The following is a 19,397-nucleotide window of genomic DNA, read 5'->3' as shown; positions in this document are numbered from 1 at the left end:
TTGAACTTGTTGCACATATTAACTGCATTGCAGCTGCTTGAATCTCAGCCTAGGTTCCATTTCTCTTAAAAAAACTGATGATATAATTGTTACTGAAGACTTGGCAGGTCCCATCCTCATTGTTTATACACAGTACACAGAACACAAATCATTGTGCTCTGCTTCAATGGCTTCTGTAGAGCTTATATTTTCTGCTATTTAAATGGCACCTGATGAAAAGCTTATTCTTGCTTTGAGAGCTTTGAGTTGTGCAGGTTGAATTTATGTATACCTTGGCTCAATTTTTTTTTACAATTGAGTATGATTTAGAAATCCATATTGTTTGCACAGATGTAGGTCCAAAAAGGAACGAAGGGAAGACAATTTAAGGTAAAAAGGAACATTCTCTCCAGGTTTAAATGCTTTCTTTTGTGTCTGGATATCCTGCTTTTTACATGCAAGCATTAGGGTATAGGTCTAGAGGATGTATACTCCCATTTTCCTCACTCCACGATCATTTTTCTTGATTGCGTAATGACTTTGAACCTTCTCTTTGGGCTTGCCTTTTATTATGTATTGGGAAGCTAATTTGGCAATCTTAGTACTTCCATGTAGGGCATTTGCAGCTTGCTATTTATCCCAGAACATTTTCCCTGTGAACTTGTACTTCTGCATTCAGTTAATTTGAATGTCTTCAGGGTGCAGACAGTAGCCCTTGAGGATAATCTCTCTTCTCTGCTTGTGCATTGCCCATCACCTCTCTCCTGCCTTGAACCATTGGGCACTATCAGAATACATTTAGCGGAATAATCACTTGTTGGGGTGAAAAAGAGAGAGATCCTACAGAATGTCCTACTCTTAGTAATAATGCCTCAGTCAGTAAAGAGAGGTTTGTTTGTTTTTTTTCTGCCACCTTTCTCTTCTATTAAGCAGGAACTGCAAATGGAGTTTGAACGCCAACAGAACGAGCTATGGGCTGTTCTGGGAGGTGTATTCTTCATCTAGTGCAGTTCCTTGCCAGAATCATCCCTGTGTAAAACATTCCTGCCACGTGTTTGTCTAACTTGCCCCTCAAGACTTCCAGTGATGGAGAGTCCACAGCCTTCCTAGGTAATCTGTTCCCATGCTTAATAATCCTCAAAATTTAAGAAGCGCTTGCTAATATTCAAACTAAGTTTCCCTTGTTGCAGTTCAAGTCTGTTACTGGGCTACTGTGGACACAGAGAACAATTGATCGGCATCTTTTCTTTTCTTCCTTTTTTTTTTAATAATGGTCTCTTTTGTATTTGAAGTCTGTCATCAAATCTACTCCAGTCCTCTCTTCTTCTCCAGATTAAATAGTTCCAGTTCTTCCAACCTTTCCTGGTATGTGCTGTTTTCTAGACCTTGGATTCTTTCTGTTGCTTGCTGCTGGATTCATTCCATGTTGGCCAGACTTTTTTTTTTTTTTTTTTTAAATATTGCCCAAATTTGGGCAGGGAGAGAAGCAGGATGGCCAGTACAGGTCTCCATATTTCCTCCATTCTAGCACAGAAAATCAGCTTCCCCACTTAAGACATGCACTCCAATTTTGGAGGGCTGATTTTTTGGGAGAGAGGTCCATGTGGTAGGTGAGTATATGTGGAAACTTAAAAAATTCTTGGCAAAAGGAGTTCAGTATACATTAATACCAGTAATTCTGAGGTTATTTCTTCCTCCAGAACATAACACTTTATAGCTTGCTCTTTAGCTTACTTTCTTGTCCACATTTTAAAATTTTTTTTCCCCCTAGCCTCCTCCATCCTTTCATTATGTTGCTATTACAGTATTTGATTGAGGGTGTTTTGTATTAGTTTTAAGTGATTACGACACATTAGTAGCCCAGTCTCTGAAGTAGGTTCTTATTTACTGAAAATGTCCCTTTCTGACAGGAAGCAGTATAACATATGCTTTTTTTGGTCCAAGCCTTGGATTCTGAAATCTGGTTGCCATAGTTACAGTGACATTTGAAAATGGTTTTGTTTCAATGGTATTGCTGCACCATTATACAAATGCCTAAACTGTACCAACCCGATGCTCTAAAAATTTGTGTGCACTGGGAATTTGTTTAGGAAACCCATGTACCCTGAGCACAGGAACTGAACTGTATAGGCCTACATAAGAACTGTTTTTAAACAGTGAAATGAACACTAGAAAAGTAGAGAAAATTCACACAGTGACCTTCAGTTTCACATAGTCATAAGAAGAGATTTTTCATCTGAAATTTTAGTAATTAACTTTGTTTCTGCAGTGCCCTTTCCAGGAAGATTAGGGTCCCCTGTAAGTAAAGTTGCTGGGCTTTTAGCCAGATATCGCTGACCGTTGTCAGTTGTTCTTAATTATAATCTCCATTATGTTCCACTAAATATTTGTTGTAAACCTAAAGATGAGCTGAAAAGTTTGTTTTGAGGGGGAGAATGCAGTTTAGGCTCCCAAATCATAGTAGCCATAGATATTAGAATGTATTCAATTGTTATTCCAAAATAAACAGCCAAATTATTATTACTTGCTTGCATATTCCAAAATTAAAGTAGTCTTTTGCTTGTCACAGTTGGGATTCTTGCCCACTTCCTGAAGCAGGGCTTTCTCTTGTACTCTGTCCTCTGTTAGAGGATTTTGTCAGCACTTCTGTAAAGAACACAGAGCCCTGTTTTAAGCAGCTTTCCAGTTGACCTCAATGCTTGAGGCCTGCTCGAAGCACAGAAGTGGGCCAGTTTAACTGGATGCGATATTGCAGTCAGCCAGCTAAGCTAGTGCAATTTTGCACGTGGATGTCCACTTTCCTGTTGTTTAACATATGTAAGAGTGTCACCATGCAAAATTGCATTGGGTTAGTTGAACTGATGCAATGTCACATCTTTAGGTAAGCTGGGGTAGCTTATGTGGATGGACCTTCATCTGCATGAGCTTCTTGCTGCCTCTGGGTGGAAGCACAAAGGAATGTATGAAAAGAGGACTAGATACTTGTCTGGATGAGGTGGAGATTTTTACTGATAAGAAATTTAAAGCCTGTTAAGATTGCATCTTCTAGTGAGGAAGTGCGTTGAAGCTTTTGCTCCTGTGGGTTTTCATCAATGCGATTGCTCATCTAGACATGCTCAGTTCTTCCTTGATTCTCCGGTAACCTTGGGAGGAGAAGCTTCTCTGTCTTTTACTATGAGTTGCCTTTTTTGGGGCTGTCAGCCATCCCAGCACTGGGCTTCCGGGAATAAAGCAAAAAAATTCTGTAACAATGCTTGGTGAGGCTGGTAACTCGGATTACACACTGCAGGGATATAACAGATCCCAAGCAACCATAGTCAGAAGAATAATGGCAGAAGAACCAATGTCAGAGCCCGCATTAGTGAGATGTTTCCCAAGGGCACAGGTAACCTAGCACCTCTTTGCTTCTTTAAAATTGCAGGCCTGCTGTGTGTGGCTGTGAATGGTCAAGAAAGAGTGCTGCTGGGTTCTGGAAAGGCTGTAGTGGCATGACCAACAGAAATACAGATCTGTGACTAATGCTAGAGTCCTTTGAGCCTGATTTTGTTTTTATTTTGACTGTAAAAGATAAAAATCAGACATTTTCTGAAGTTCTTGTGCTATGTGTCCATAGAGCTGCACTATCTCTCCTCCTTTCTGTCACATAAATCAATAAAAGCAATTTACGAAAGAAATAGAAAATGTGATTAGACTGTGATATTGGGCAAATTTCATCCCTTGCGGAGCTGCATGGAAGTCATTGGAGTTGCATTAAGGATCTGTTTGCCGTCTTGTGCATTCTCATGTTGCATGTAGGAAAGCTGCACTTCCTCCTTTTGCACTTACTTTAGAACTAATTGTATCTGGGGCAGGCTGATTTGTCATGATGTAGGAAAGAGTCAGCTGAATGTCAGTGTAGTCGGTGTTTTTGTATCTTCTTCTTTTTTGCTGCTGTCCAAATATAGATATAAGGACTTAAGCCTTTTCTGCAGTGCTAGTCTATGCTTAAAGTTGCAGCTAATTTTCACTATGAGGTTCTCTTTCAGCTCTAACACTAACTTCCCTCAAAACAAATCACTGCATGATCAGTCAAATTTCACAACACAAAGTGGCTTTATCATTCCAGCTCCATTAATAAAATAGTCTCAGGCTTCAACACACTGTGATGGGAATTCCAAAACTCTAATGTATCATGGATCCGTAGACCTTTAAAATGAGCTGTTAAGATTTTTACTAAATGATATATATCAAGAGCAATCAGTATGCATTCAATGGCATATTTTCACTTTGGAGCAAGTAATGGATTAGTATTCAGTTCTGGTGAGTACTGCAAATAGGATGGGATAGTAAAGAGTGATTATGACAGCAGGGAACTAGGCAGATCTTTCACTGTTAATTTTTAGTAACTTTTTTTCCCTCAAAGATGCATGCACGTTTTATACTAGAAAGAGATTTTTGGGGTGTACATTGGGGATAGTAGGGGACGATTGGCTGAAATGCTTTCAACCTCTCATCAATTTGATTAATTATTATTTTTTAAATGATTTGGGAATAATTTTACCCTTCAGTGGATTCCAAAAGATCATTATGTTGTATGTCATCCACGAATGTGATGTAATGATAAGATAAATATGGACAAATTGATTGTAGGAAAAGAGCTTTTCTTGTAACTGAATGTGCAATACCAGCATGATCTGTGAGAGACCAACTTATTGTTTTTGCCACGTATGGTAGTTGTCAGCAGGGATCCGGTTCTCTCCTGTTAAAAAAAAAAAAAATCTCCAATTTTCAGATTTAAAAAAGTAACCCCAAATCCACATTTTTCTGTGATTTAAAATGAAACGCCACTAATAGATAGTGCTATTTCAGTTTAATCACGGAAAAATGTGGATTTGAGATTAAAATGAAATGCCACTATATATAGATATACCTATAGAGACATATATCGACATATTAGCAGCATTTCATTTTAATCGCAGAAAATGTGGATTTGGGGTTACTCTTTTAAATCCAAAAATTGCGGATTTTTTAAAATAGGAGAGAACCAGGATCCCTAATCAGGGGAAGAGACTGTCTGCTAGTTTTATCTGTGTTTGGTTAAAGTTGGTTTTATTTATAGAGGCAAATTCATTACTGACCAGAGAGAACAATACCATGAGTGGAGAATGATGCGAAGATTGGTACATCAAGAAGTTGCAAAAGAAAATGGGTAATGGGCATGTTCAACTTTTTTATTATCAGATGCAGCAAATGCAAACAATGTTACTTAACTTCAGTTTTATTCTAAATTCCTGTATCGGCCGTAATAGCTACATCCTGGATGTTGTGCAGGGGTGGGGCTAGCAAAACGCGTAGCAGAATTATTGCAGACCAGTGAAGTCCTCTTAATGTCATTAGAGTGAGCTATTTGGTGTAGGCTTTGTCTACACAGTAAACTGACTGCATGATGTCTTTAAACAGGCTGTGCCTTGTTGCGCCGGCTGTTTCCTAAATCAGAAGCAGCGTAAACACATGTGTATGGCATCACACATGAGCTGCTCTCCTGCGTGTAGAAATATGCCTTTCACCATAGGGAGCAGCCTGGTTGGAACAGCACTGCATGCTTGAGTGCTGCTGCGGAGCACGGTGTGTTCATGGTGTAGGCATGGCCTTAGTGGATCAGATTATTGAAATGAATCTGATATGCCAAATGAAATAGCAGATATAAATTAAGCCTCTGCCCTTGAGTTTATTCATCTTTCTATAAATCAGTCCATCTAGATGCAAACACTTGATCAGCAGGAAAAAAAGAAGCCACGTACATCTGAGACAACATATCCAAGCATTGAATATTTCGTTTGTCTAACTATTCAGTAGAGGCAGAGAGGTATAGAAATAATTTGAAATTTTATGCTTGGAAACTCTGACTAGAAGCCAAGAACATTTAACTTGTCCTGTATCAGGATGGAACAGACTGATGTGATCTGTGAAATGGAGTTTCAGTTATTGCCTTCCAATCAAGGAGGAGAAATAGGGCAGTTTGACTGTGATTGATAAAGTTTGTCAAAATTGTGAAAACAAATCTGTTCACTCAGTGCCCTCTCTTGTGGTTTTGTTCAGGCAAAGATCTCTTTATTTAGACTTGGGAGGCATATAAGAAATGTCTTGAAGAGTTGAGATTAATTAAGGACAGGCTTGAAGTTGTTTTGAACTGAAAAACCCAGACTGGCTCCTCTGTGCCTGTTGCATGTCCTTGGCACAGGAGCAGAAGAAGAGGCAATAGTGACTTTAGGTCACTTCTGTGGCTCCTAAATTCTGTGAGCTGGTGGTGAGCCCCAGAACAGTGCTTGGTTTCACATGGGGTAGATCTGGGGCTGCTTTCTCTTCCACCAGCCAACTGTAGGTACAGTGCCACAATTGTCTCCTTTTCTCTGTTCCTTGGCGTTAGGAGCCGGGAGTGGATAGCGGAGGAGCAGATAAAGTGGCTTCATTGCCTAGCGTACAGGGGCTCCTGAAGGGATTAGTTTAAGCCAGGTTTATATATGTTTTGCCCTGCTAGGCTGGGCCCAAAGTTTGACCCGTTGCTTATTTATATTCTTATATAAAATGAAGGTGCACACCTTGAAGAAGATGCACTTCATTCAGAAGCGTAGGGGTGTCCTTCCCACTCTTGGTGAAACCTAGTTGTTGAGTTGCTTAATTACTCCCTGATTTGCCAAGAACAGTGACGTCCCTTTCCCTTGTGAACCATTGAGTACCTTTCCGTTGTAAAATGGCTGCGGTGTTCCAGCCCGGAGGTGCTTACACTTCATCTGTTGTGAAATGATTTCTGTGCAATGTTTGTAAAGTGCTTTGCATTCCTATGCAGATGAAAGGTGCTATATAAATGCAAATTTCATTCACTTCATTTCAATTTCATTTAATAAATAAATAAATTGCTCAAGTTTTTAGTGGGAAGGGCAATCTGAGACCCATCACTGAATCTATATTCTTGGATATACCTGTGGAGAAAGGGGTTAAGGCCACTGATTGTCTTTCGGAGCCTAACGGAATTAATTTTCACACATACTAAAAACACATTTTTTTTTTTTTGGTTGCAGACAGAATAATAATGAAACGAGTCAAGAATCCTCTAGCTCTGTTTATGTTGTGCATGTCACCCCTATGAATTGGGAAAAGGAGAAAATATGCAGTCCTAAATTAGCGTTTTAATTAATTTTCAAAGCTATTTACTGAATAAACTGAAATTTTAATTAAAGTTGCAAATAAAGGAACCAGTTCACTTGAAAACTTTATCAAGTTTTTTTCCTTTTGCCTAAAAGCGTTTGGTGCTAATAAGGATTTCTTTCAGAGAGTGAAATTAAACTTAACAGTAAACAATGAGAAACTGTTGCAGAATATAAGAGATTATTAAGGCCTTCATTTGCTGTAAAGTTTCCTTTTAATAGTTAAATTGTTAGAGGAAGTGCAAGTGGAGAATACCAAAATGTTACTGGATAGCATCTGAAAACTGATGTAACGGGAAGCAAAATCATAGCACATTTGTTTTTTGCAATGATTTCATCTTATATTCCTGCCATAATACAACCTACTTTTGTGAATTTGTTACAATACTTATTCAGTCATGGGGAAAAATGAAAATTTTGAATGGGTAAGAAATATTGTGTGGCCCTCTTTGCTCCCCGCCAACAACAGCGGCCCTAAGGCAGGTCTTTAAAAAAATACTGCATGCATTTTGTCTAAACAATATATTTACTTCACTTACTATATATATGAGAGAGTGAAATGTTGAGGATCATCGTTCCCTTTTTGATAGGAGGAATTGGATGGAATGGAGGAGCCTTACCCTGTTTTGATCCCCTGCTTAACTTTTTGAATGACCTAGCTTTTGATAATGAGCACCAGCATTGCAGAGTAGATAATGATGGAGGAATTACTTTCTCGCAAGAAAAGGGCTTCTTAAGTATGCCTAATGCTGTAGGGATAATTACGCTTCTCCCTAAGTGAGAGAGATTTAGTAAACTTATGATTGGTCAATTTGCAAGATTCTCTTCTTAACTTCAGTTAAATTTTTTCTGTTTTTTTTTTTTTTTTTTTTAAAGACACCATTAACTTCTGGAAGCGATAAACAACAATGGATTTCTTGTTTCTTCTTTATACACCTTTATACTCCAAGCTAAAACTCTGTCTGTTTGCTGTTAACAAAGCTAATGAATTATCATGAATTATGTGTGGCACGTGGTTTGTATAGCTAATCTCTCTTTTTAACACTCCTGTTGCATCTTTTTTCCAGTGTCCATTTGGTCGGCGCTTACCTTGTGATATCTATTGGCATGGAGTATCGTTTCATGATAACGATATATTCTCAGGTCAAGTCAACAAGCTTCCAGGTAATTGTCCTTGCGTTATTAGTTAAACAGTTGCTTTTAAAAGATGATCATTTAACTGTTATGTGTACCACAAATGACACAGGCAGCCTCCGTGTGTGGCATGCAGCAGATTGGGCAGGGAGCTGAAAGAAGAGCAGTGGATCGGGCAGAGGAAGGGGATCGGAGTGGCATTCAGGGAGGGTCCGGAGCTAAGAGAGTCTTCATTAATCAGAAAATAGATTGAATTTTATTAGTAGATGTTTAGAATTGTGAATCCAAAATGATGACAAAGCCAGAAGGGAAATACAGATCACCCGTATTACATGAGAACCAGATCCAGGGCTTTTTATATCTGGACTCCAGTGTCCAACTAACTGATGTCCAGATTTAAAAAAAAAAAAAAAAAGCATCAGATCAAATCCTAGTCCCAAAGAAGGGAATGGCACGACTCATTGCTGTCACCAGGACTAGGATTTGCCCCATTGTACTATATTCTTGATGTTTGGCAAGCCATATATTGGAAAAGGTTCCTAAATTGTGAATCATACCTTATAAATCAATAATAACTAAATCTCTTCCTAATATGTGGTATGAATGCCAGAATGGATCAAGGTTTTAAGCGGACACTAAGGCTGCTTGAAGAGTGGAGTAGTAGATGTATGCATACATTAATTAAAAAAACTCGAACATTAGATTATGATGAAAATGAAATGGAGAAACAGTTCTTGTGCATTCTGTAACATCAATACAAATGTTGCCTCTGCGGGTTCTTTGGCTTTTGTTTTGCTTTTTTATGGTGGAAACAATCAATTTTATATTGAACTCTGGTCTGTTTCTGGGAAGAGCTCAGAGCACAGTTCCTTAGATGGATTTTTTAATATTGAAGAGTTCATGTCAGCTCTCATTTTATTATGACTATTCTACTATTTTAAGCCCCCTTATTTCTCATTTAATCCCAGTCTAGATCCCACTAAATAAGAGCTAAGAGCTTAGGGTATTGACTTATCTAAGCCCTTCACTTCAGATTTATTGCAGCGGTTAGTATGCTGAATGAGAAACTCCAGATATAGAACTTTATGCTCCACTGACACTGACTTTTTCCTGCTTGTGGACAATGCACCTACAGCTTGTAAAGTGCTGTAGTTTTCTGGTTGTTTAAATCTCTTGTCATGTGCAGTATCTACCTGAGCTGTATCCTGTGTTCATGTGGTAAGCAAGAAGAAATGAACCGATCAGCGAGGTTAGAGAGATACGGAAGTCCTTCCATAATGCATTGTAACTCCCAGGAATGTTAACAGGACCCAGTCCTGTGATCTTTTCAGCACTTTGTGCAATTTTTCTTGTCACTTGCAACTTCCAGTTATTTTCTTCCATGGGAGTCTAAGGCAATTGGAAGGATGAGGCGATTGAACAAAATAGACTTCGAAGCTGCTTATATAAAAGGAAACGTTTTTATCTCTAACATACTTGTTGCAATGATGGTAAATAATTAGAGATAATTCCAGTGTCTGGATCAAGTGTTGTCTCCTGTTTCTGGCATGTCAGCAAAATAAGGTAAAAATTCCTGGCTGAAGCAGTATGTTAATCATTGTTTGGACAAGAATATTCCTTTCTTTATTTCCTGTGGCAGTTTGGACAGCTAGCTTACAGCTTTCCCAAACATACAGTGCTGAGTGCAATGCAAATAAATCCCCAAGGAAAATCTTCCATTACCACGACTAACTAAAAATGTGCCGCTTACATTGAAAACAACGCCCATGCTTAAATGTATGGTAAGTAACAACATACCAGCTTGCTTTACTATGCAGAGCAAGGCCTAAGTGAATAGTTTTCAGTGCTTCTAAGCACCGTATTTTATTTTCCCCAGGTATGACAGAAATGGTGCGTAAAATTACCCTGAGCCGGGCAGTGCGAACAATGCAGGATCTGTTTCCTGAAGAGTACAACTTCTATCCCCGCTCCTGGATTCTGCCAGAAGAGTTTCCCCTCTTTGTTGCTGAGGTATGTCACTTTTCATCCTGCTCTCTGAACAATGTTGCCAGTAGGCTATTGTGGCCTTGTCATTCCTTATTACCTTTTGCTTTCATTTATCTGTTAGATTATTTAAAAAAAATGGTGATGTTGATTCTGGGGAATATATCTTTTTCCATTTGCCTCAGATCAGGTAGGCTTGGTGAGCTGCCTTTGCTATGCTGTAGAAATAATAGCAAAAACACTACATCTCCCCCTTGACAACAAACGTCGGGTTTGAAATTGAAGCCAGCAGAAATGCAAGCCCCTTTTTTCCTATGTATTTTACTGGGCTAAGAACGAAAGAGTATTGGGAGGTCTGTGGAATGTGACATCTCACCAACTTCATTATCACTGAAGTCTTTTTAGTTCATCCAGGCTGTTGTATATGAATCCTTCAAAGCTGAGTTTCTTAACCTGTATATTTTATATTATATATTCATGTCTTCCTGCATGTGGAATGAGTGTCTGAGTGACCTGCCAGACTGTTTCTTTTTTAAATATTCCAAATGTAATAAAACTCCTTTTCATAAAACCCCAAACTAATTAAATTAGAAGTTGTGTAGCAGTTTCTGGTTCTGTTATAAAATACTGTATACGTTTATTTTAACTCTGTCTGGGTTACCCAGTGCATCCTTGCATTCTGCAGTATCCTCCACTTGGAAAAGTGAGTGGAAAAAGGTATGGATTTTATTAGATCTCTACAGTGTGTATGTCACTTTACTGCCAGTGAGGTTATTGTATTAGAGAGAAACCAGAGGTCACCACCTAATACGTACTCCTCAGACATTTGGGATGATTTGACTGAAACTGTATTAATGACCGTAAAACTAAATGAATTTCGTACAGTGTCTTTAGCTTTGTTATTTCAGATACAAGGTAGCTTGGTAAAAAAGGGTATAAACTGCAGTCAAATTGGGGATTCTAAGAGCTGAGCAAAGAGAGCTTTGGGTTAAACTTCTGAGTGCTGCACTGTGCTTCCAACTAGGATTCCTGTGGGAATTCCGCTGATTTTTAATTATAATGCAGTAATTTTTTTAGGGGGAGCAGCACTGCAAATGTCTCCTAGCACAGTTCAGTTTATAAGAGCAATGTCCATGCTGTCAGCAGGTGGCACTGTACAAAAACAAATAACACAATAAGCTCTCATTGCAGTGGAGAGGGTTTTTGGTTTCCATTCCAAGAACAGCAGATGTCCAATAACACATTCCTCGGAGTTTCCTTTGCATATGTTCTTCCATCTGTATTTGAGAAAAGTATAGTTCTTGTTATCAAACATTATATTTTTATGCCGTAAGAGTTTATGTTCTACTTAAAAACACAAGAGCACAGAATTGAATAAAACTCTGCCACTATGTCGGTCTTTGGGATGCAATTGGGGGTCCTAGTCCCTCAGAAGTTCCAAGAGGAGTTCTCTAAGCTTTGCTTATTTAACTGTTGTATTTAAAAAATAAAAAAGCCTGCTGGAGATTGAAGTCTTCTTCCTATCTATTAGTAGGTATAGCACAATATATTCAGTGTCTGCATTGTAGGCAGACCTTTGGAGACTGGTGTGGGGAAGGTTGTATAGTTGGACCTGTAATTTATAGCCTGTGTAAACTCACCCGAGATGGCTTATGCTAACTCTAATCCTAGCACCAGTGAAGATGTGGTGGCATGGAATTCACCCAGCATTTCAGGCAGATTTGTACAACCTATCCTTCAATGTCTCACTGATATCAGTGGCTTGGGAGTGTCTTGTCTATACTTGTTCACTCTGCAACTAGGAGCTGTAATTATAACATGTCCTAGGAGTGAGAGGTGAACTCATCTCCATTCATATTAAGTTTAGTAGTGAGGGAACTTGTCTCAAAGAGCTAGACTGAGACTCTGGGTGAGATGCTGCTTGTCTCTATTTTAATAGATAACCTAAAGGTGAAATCTGTGAACTGTTTGGTGATGTTGCTCCTCCTTGCTGAGTTACTATGCGCTGCCAAAATAAAATTACCTCTAGTATGTCTTAATACTTATCCAGTTCTACAAACAGGAGGCTAATGCTTATCTATCTAGCTCTCGCTCTTGCTCTCTCTGAACCAGCCAGGGGCTACCAACTTTTTTCCATTCTGTCTTCCCTCAACTCAATTCCTACTTAGCGTGGATATTCATTTTCCAACCCCCCGTTTTTAAAAACAATCAATGAGAGAGCTGCCATCTTGCTAACTTGATGTACATGGGTCTCTGGCTAGGAAATACAAGCTACACTGTGATTGCATGAGCATCATTTATATGAAACCAAACTGGTGGCAGGTATTTCTGACAATGGTTTTAAAATTTACTTTATTCTATCGATATTATTTTGAGAAAGCTAAATATATATAGCTGCCCAATACAATTTGTAATTTCTCAGATGGCAACCACCTCAAGGAAGAAGTGCCATTCTGTTTGTTCCCATATAGCTAGGTCTATAGACTTTTGTCTTGAAGCTACATAGAGGTTTAGAACTTCGTTTTCATATTTATTTCAAATGGTGCTATCTTTCACAGACTTTGTACCTTGAAAAGGCTTGTTTAGGTATTTTAAATGGGTAACGCTACTTTCATTCACAGAACTCCTTTGTAAGGTTTTCACAGTTTATAAGTCTCTCAGAAGTTTTTTGCCATAAATCTTTCATATGTGATTGCTGCTATACCTCAAAACGTGGACTGCCAGTATCTCAAAGTATCAGAAAATGAGGAACAGATAAAGAAATCTTTTGGGGATTATGCTAAAAACTATTGCCAAGTACTAAGAAATAATCTGTTCAAACCACAGAGCCAATGGTAAATTCTCTTTTTAATAGGAATGTCTTATTCAAAAGTGTGTAGGCTGGGATTCAAACCAGGACCTTGATTACTTTCCTGCTGTCTTGTACTGCCTCTGAGCATGATGAATAGGCAGAATTTGATTAATTTTAATAAGAACCTAATTTAAACATTCCAATTTTTCAGGCAGAGCTTAATTTTGGTGGTTTAATCTGTTCTTTTGCTGTTAGAGACCTCATATATGTGTGGGCATGAATGTTATAGTCTTTGTACATTCAAATCTACCACATCTTTTTAAGTTTTCTTTCCAAATCATCCAGTAAAGAGAACCTGTGTTTTTCTGTCAAAACCTGTATAAATGTGGCTTCTCAACTTATACTCAAGATAACGGTCTCCACAAATTTGTCTATGCAGCTTTTTCCTGGAGAATCTAGATGTCCAACTAATGAGTGAAAGAGAATATCAAATATTGTAGCCCTTTTGTGGGCTCTCTCTCTCTCTTTAAATATTGGATACACTTTCATTTTAGGGACTGGTACAGACATACAGTGGTTACTTTTCAAAGGTAAGCTAATTTCATTTCTGTAGTGCACCTGTGTCCTCCCTTAAATCATTTTTATTTTGCATCAGTTTTGTAGGAACCTGCACTCTGAAGGGGCTTGAGGTATGTAAAGATACCACTAAGACTCTGAGTCAAGGTACTTTACTGCATTAGTCAAATAGAAGATGTTAAGATCAGTCTGGACAAAGCTGCTGCCACACACTCTTTTTTTTTTTCCCCAAATAACCTGGAATACAATTTACAATGTGGTTGGAATATAATATCCAGCTTCATACTTTAAATAAAAAAAAGTCATAACAGTCGGTTTGGTTTCTGTGGATTTTGGAGTAACACATTACAAAGTTTTGTCATGTTCTCACCTGTTCTGGTTTGCTTTGTTAGCAGTGTCATGAGAGCGACATTTTATTTGCACTTTTGCTCAAGAGAACATGGCTGGTATTTAAACCAGAGCGAATCAGTTCTTGAATGAGCATTATTACAGAATGAAAGCTGTCTGCCCCACCCCCGGATACACACACTCTCCTTTCTAAACGACTGATCACTGTGTCAGTATAGTGCTTCAGGCTCTGGTTAGTCTTAAGTACCCTACTCTTCCCACTGTCTTGACCCTTAGGCTAATATGTTTTTTAACACCATTTACTCCATCCACACCAGGTAGAAAGCTGTGCTAAAATTGTATTACATTGTTTTTCAGACATAATGCATAAACCTTCTAATGGTATGGGGGCTGACCAAAAATGCCCATGTACTTTATGCTGTATGTTTATGCTAGTTTTGGAGAAGCCCTTCAGGCATTTCCTTCAAGACCACAAATCTGCTTTCTTGAGGCCGATCCGTCTGGTGAAAGACCAGGCAGATTGTTCCCAGATTAGATCCCTGATTTCAAGATTTATTTTTTCCTTGGTTGGCACATATTAGTACCGAGGGACTGGAAGGCCAAATAAGAGAGTGCAGGGCGGAAAGTAAGGCTTTGAAGCATGCCTGGAAATGTGGTAAAATACTTTACTGGATTTGAAAGGCAAACGGCTGAGAGCATGTATAAACCCCAACATCTGTCTGCTTCAGTAGGCTTGGCGGCATGTCCACGTTGGTAGAAAAATGAGGTCCTTTCCAGGGCAAGTGAATGGATTATGGAAGGAGTTAATAGGATTGTTGATCTTTAATAACGCAGCAAACCAAATTACCATATTTGGCTGCGGATTAGTACTTATAGCAAAAGTGCTAAGTTGAGTCCTTGGACCTGGTTTTCCATAGAGGAACTAGTCTGACTATGTGGGTAGGAGTCTTTTCTCATTCTAAAGTCTGTCCCCTGATATTTTTTTTCAGTCATCACATTTTCATATTATCCAAAAAGTCCTTTTTTTTTAAAGAAGGGAGAGGTGGTTTATGTGGTTGACTGTGTTGCATCTCGTCTCGGACAAAATGGGTTGAAATGTGATTCATCTGCCTGTCTAGGAGGACTGTTCATGTCTTCACTGGCTAGGGAAATAACTGATTGCGTTTGATTTTGGAGCATGTCAGAGAGAAGCTCTTTGCTGAGCTCTGAAACTAGCAGGTTTGGAGCACCTGGCTTAATGGTGCTACAATTCCCTGGTCTGTCTGCAGTAAGCAGGTGCTTTGTTCTGGACTTGAACAGCAGTTGAAGTGATTGTTAAAATACAGTATTGCAAAGCAGGTTGCCATTGAAGTTGTCCCCAGAAAGTACTATTCTCCTTCAGCAGAGAGCTGCTGCCCCTGAACAGAAAGAGCCCAAGGCAGGAGCAGCAGAAATGGGGAATGGGAGGCATATTGTCCCTGTGCTTCTAATGCAGCAAAGCTCTTTGTTCACTGCCCTAGTAAGCCATGATTTGCACTGCGTGTGTGTCTAGGAACATAGCAGGGCATGAATGTGAAGGCTTATCAAATATCCCTTTCCTAACATTAACTTTCTCCAGGGTGAATTAGAAGGTTGGTGTCTCCTACAGAAACCTTTTTTGTGGTTTGGGGGGTAAAACCATCAGTGGTCAAATCTTGCTTTCCTTACTCATGCAACAAGTCCCATTTAATCTTATTTTTCCATATACTTTAGTATAGGGTCAAGTCGATATCTGATGCTGTCTTGTGCCTCAAAGTGACCTGCCATTCCATTAATATTATCAGTTGTCCATGTGCAAATCCTAACTCTAAATAATTACATTTTAATTCACACTACAGCAAATGGGAAGGTTGAATGGTGGGACTCCCAGTAGAGTAAAACCCTCGTTACACATCTCACAGGTGGGATAATAGCATGGACCAGCATAGATGGATTTTCTAATGTAGCTGTTAGAAAGCCATAGTCAGCCCTGAGAATCCCAGCGGTCTTCATGGACTGGTGGACTTGACTGGTGCCTCAGAGTACAAACTATCAAGGAAAAACAATTTCCCACGCTACTTTTGTGAACTTGTGTAAAGCAATAGCAACAGCTACTCCCTGCTTATTGCTAGATGATTTTAGAGAGTGTAGCCCTGGCAATTTACTTCTTTCTCTTTGATTTTCAAATGTGTGAGTTCAGAGTGTCCCAATTGTCAGTGGGATTTCAGTAACGTGCTGGGCGGTGCATTGGTTTTTGGCCAGAGAAAAGTGGTTTCAGACTCCTATGCATGGAGAATACTGTGGCCAGCTGCAGGACCTCCTGGACTTTCCTGGCTGGCCCTCCATGTTTAGGCTCCTGTGGCTGAATTTCTCAGCTTCGTCTCTCAGCAGTCATTCTCTTTTCATGGGAACTGGCATTTTAGACTTCTTTTCTGAAAAGTGCAGCATGTGCCGGAGTGTGTTTGTTATTTTTCCCTCCCAAGTAAAATGTGTGTGACTGTAATGTTCATGAAGGTTGCTGGATTTATAGTCTTGGAGACCGTAGTACTGTAGCCATAGTACTAATACAGCACTGAGAACAACTGTACAAAGTTTTGTTCTACTTTGAGCTGGATGTAAAGGGTGACATGATGGCTCATTCTTTGTCGCCTGTTCAGTTCTTGGTTTCACTGCTAAGACTACCAACAAGGTTGCCAGTGGATGCCAAACTTATTTTTTGCCATTCCTGACATGTATGTTAACAGCTGGCCTGCTAAAGACACTTTCCAGTCACCAACAAGCTTCACATGGCAACAGCTTTTGAGCACTGGTGGGCACATCTGCACAAGATGCTAAAAGCCCAGCAGACTAATTCTGCTGCACATGAGTGCATCATGGTGAAAGCTGTGCTAATGCGCAGTAGAATTAGGCTACTGTGCATTGGCATCACGTAAAAAACATGTGCTGGCGCTACTGTGTAGGAGTGCCAATTACAGCTCATGAATGCATGTGTAGATATGCCCAGTGATGCTGCTTTTGAATGGACTGCACATGTGTTCAAGACTCCCAAGGCATCTAGTCCCCCAAGATGGCTCGACTTATCTTTGGCAAACTTAATACCTTTGAGGCATGTCAACTTTGGTAACTTAAAAATATGCCTATGTTCTTTCCTTCCCTTGCAATGTGTTGTAAAACACGTCATATTTTATGATTCACTTTTATTTTGGATTGCTCTGAATCTTTCCTGATCCTTTGCTCAGAATATTCTCTGTCCTTTATTGAGGCTTCTTAGTAAAAACTCAAACTATAGAGACTTATTACTTGTGTACAAACAAGTAAAACTTAGGTAGTAGCAGTTATTCATGTAACATGAGGGATCCATATATCCAGCAGATACTGTCAGGTGCTCACAATGACCCAGTTGCTACTTTTTTTTGTTGTTGTTGGTCCTACCTCTCAGAAATAAAGTTGAAGCTTGTGAGACTTTACTTTGTTTCTTGGGAATGTCATAATGTAAGCAATTTAGATGGGGTGATTGTTCTCTTCTCTGATGTAAAAAATAATTATATTGTCTTTGAAAGTGTTGATAGAAGATATGCAGCCTACAAACGTGCAGATTTGTGCCCAGAGATTAGTTATCAGTGTCCTGTTAAATTCTGATTCACTGTGTCCAATTGGGAATGATGTTAGCCTCCCAACACTTCTTGCTAAATGAATGTATCAATTAACAAGTGGTGTTCAAAGGCTAAGTAACCCTATTACAATAATTATATTTGGTCCTGCCAAGTATTAATGCAGTTCTTTCCAAATGGAATGATCTAATTTTCTTACAGATAAGATAACTGGTTCTTTAGGGAATTAAAACTGGCCAGATTTCTCTCTTCTCTTCTCTTCTCTTCTCTTCTCTTCTCTTCTCCTTTCTCTTCATGTCAATATGCAAAAATCACTAATGGGCCTGGTAGAAACTCCAGATTCAAATACCTTCAAATTTTGAGGGCTAGCTGGATCCTGTTCAGAATTTTGCGACTCCCATTTGTTTCTCACTCCTGATGTTTTATGCTTGTATGTGAATAGACATGTCTGCAATTCTCACCTGTTCCATTTATGGTTTTGAGGCCAGGTTTGGAAACCGGTAAGGCTCTGAGTGCTTACAGACATTGATAGGCCACAGGTGGAGATTTGGGTGGAACTGCTTCCTGTATTTACTGTGAGGGTCTAGGACCTAGCACTTAAGCCATTGTGCCAAGGAAATGGCCACGTCACAGGGTACTGGGGAAACAAGGACCACGAGTAATAAAGGCTCACACTGCAAAAATGCGTTGCAGCATAGACAAAAGGGCATCTGCTCCACCATAAGGAGTACGCAAAGCGGCCACCTGGTTCTGAAGCAACGCTCTTGGTACATGTGAGGCAGAGGACTTGCTTTCATCAGCAGCAGCCTCCTCTCTGGGAAGGCATGGCAAGCTGCAGTGTCAAAATGGATTGGTGTTTGAAGTATCAGCTTTCTAAGGGAGACCTTATTTTCTTGTTATACTTTTCTCCCCTAACCTTGCTACCTCGGTGACTTGCTGCTTCATGCTGGCTTATTGAGAGATGCCATGTGACAGGATAGAAAATTTCTTATCTAATAATTTCCTTTCTAGTAAGGGCATCTCCCTTTTAACCATCAGGATAATCGATTCAATTGTCAAGATGCATTTTTTGCAATGAAAAATTGTGGAATATACACAGTCCTTTCCTGGAGGCAATCCATTATCACCCATTAACAGTGAAAAGCACTTGACATAATTCTTAAGAAATCCACACCATGCAGATGCAAATTAGAAGCATTTATCTTGAGATACAAAGTTATCCGTGGAAGAATTAGCATTTATTCTGTGTAGCTATTTCTCTAAGCATTTTTCCCATTTAAATCTGGATTTGTTGCTTGTTGTTTGTTTCGAATCCCCACCGTTGTTTACAATCATCCACTAGGGGGCAGCGTGCGTCGTACCGAGCCAGTACAATAAAGGAGAAATCGGGGAAGTAATTCGAAAATCTAAGAGCAGTGCTAACTGGGGAAAGATACAAGGCTAGGCATGTAATGCATTTGAGATTCAACCAAAGGTTTTGATACAGTATTAAATACCGTCAAACTCCGGACTTACTTTCCTCACCTTGCTTATTTTACACTATGTATGCTCAGAGAAAACATGTGAATTGTAATCTGCTAGCAACAGATTTCCTTAATGTGGAGCAAAACCACTGCCAGCAGTTGCCGAAATGAGTGGAAAGAATTTTTTCTTTGTTCATGTTGATCAGAAGACTGGTAGTGAAATGTCAGGCTGTAATGTACCTTTGGTGTAATTTCCAGGAAGTAATCAGCTCCAAATGGAAGAACAGAGGCAACTGGTCACTGGAGATGCACATGGTATAGTCTGTTCAAA

The 19,397-nt window shown here is 39.3% G+C and overlaps 1 protein-coding gene across 3 annotated transcripts in view; it reads left to right on the top strand.

Annotated features, from left to right (window-relative positions):
- The first annotated feature begins 5,078 nt into the window (after nucleotides 1–5,078).
- TTLL11 (tubulin tyrosine ligase like 11) overlaps nucleotides 5,079–19,397 on the top strand; it is an 88,767-nt gene continuing 74,448 nt past the window's right edge. For all 3 annotated transcript variants that reach the window (XM_025194053.1, XM_025194050.1, XM_025194056.1), the window contains exons 1-3: nucleotides 5,079–5,167; nucleotides 8,231–8,327; nucleotides 10,174–10,307. In XM_025194053.1, the coding sequence (XP_025049838.1) occupies nucleotides 10,176–10,307 (132 nt within the window). In that variant the 5' untranslated portion in view covers nucleotides 5,079–5,167; nucleotides 8,231–8,327; nucleotides 10,174–10,175. The remainder of the gene's footprint in view (nucleotides 5,168–8,230; nucleotides 8,328–10,173; nucleotides 10,308–19,397) is intronic.

The sequence above is a fragment of the Alligator sinensis genome, unplaced genomic scaffold, assembly GCF_000455745.1.
Source record: "Alligator sinensis unplaced genomic scaffold, ASM45574v1 scaffold611_2, whole genome shotgun sequence".
NCBI lineage: Eukaryota > Metazoa > Chordata > Crocodylia > Alligatoridae > Alligator > Alligator sinensis.
This window is presented reverse-complemented; position numbering and strand designations above follow the sequence as displayed.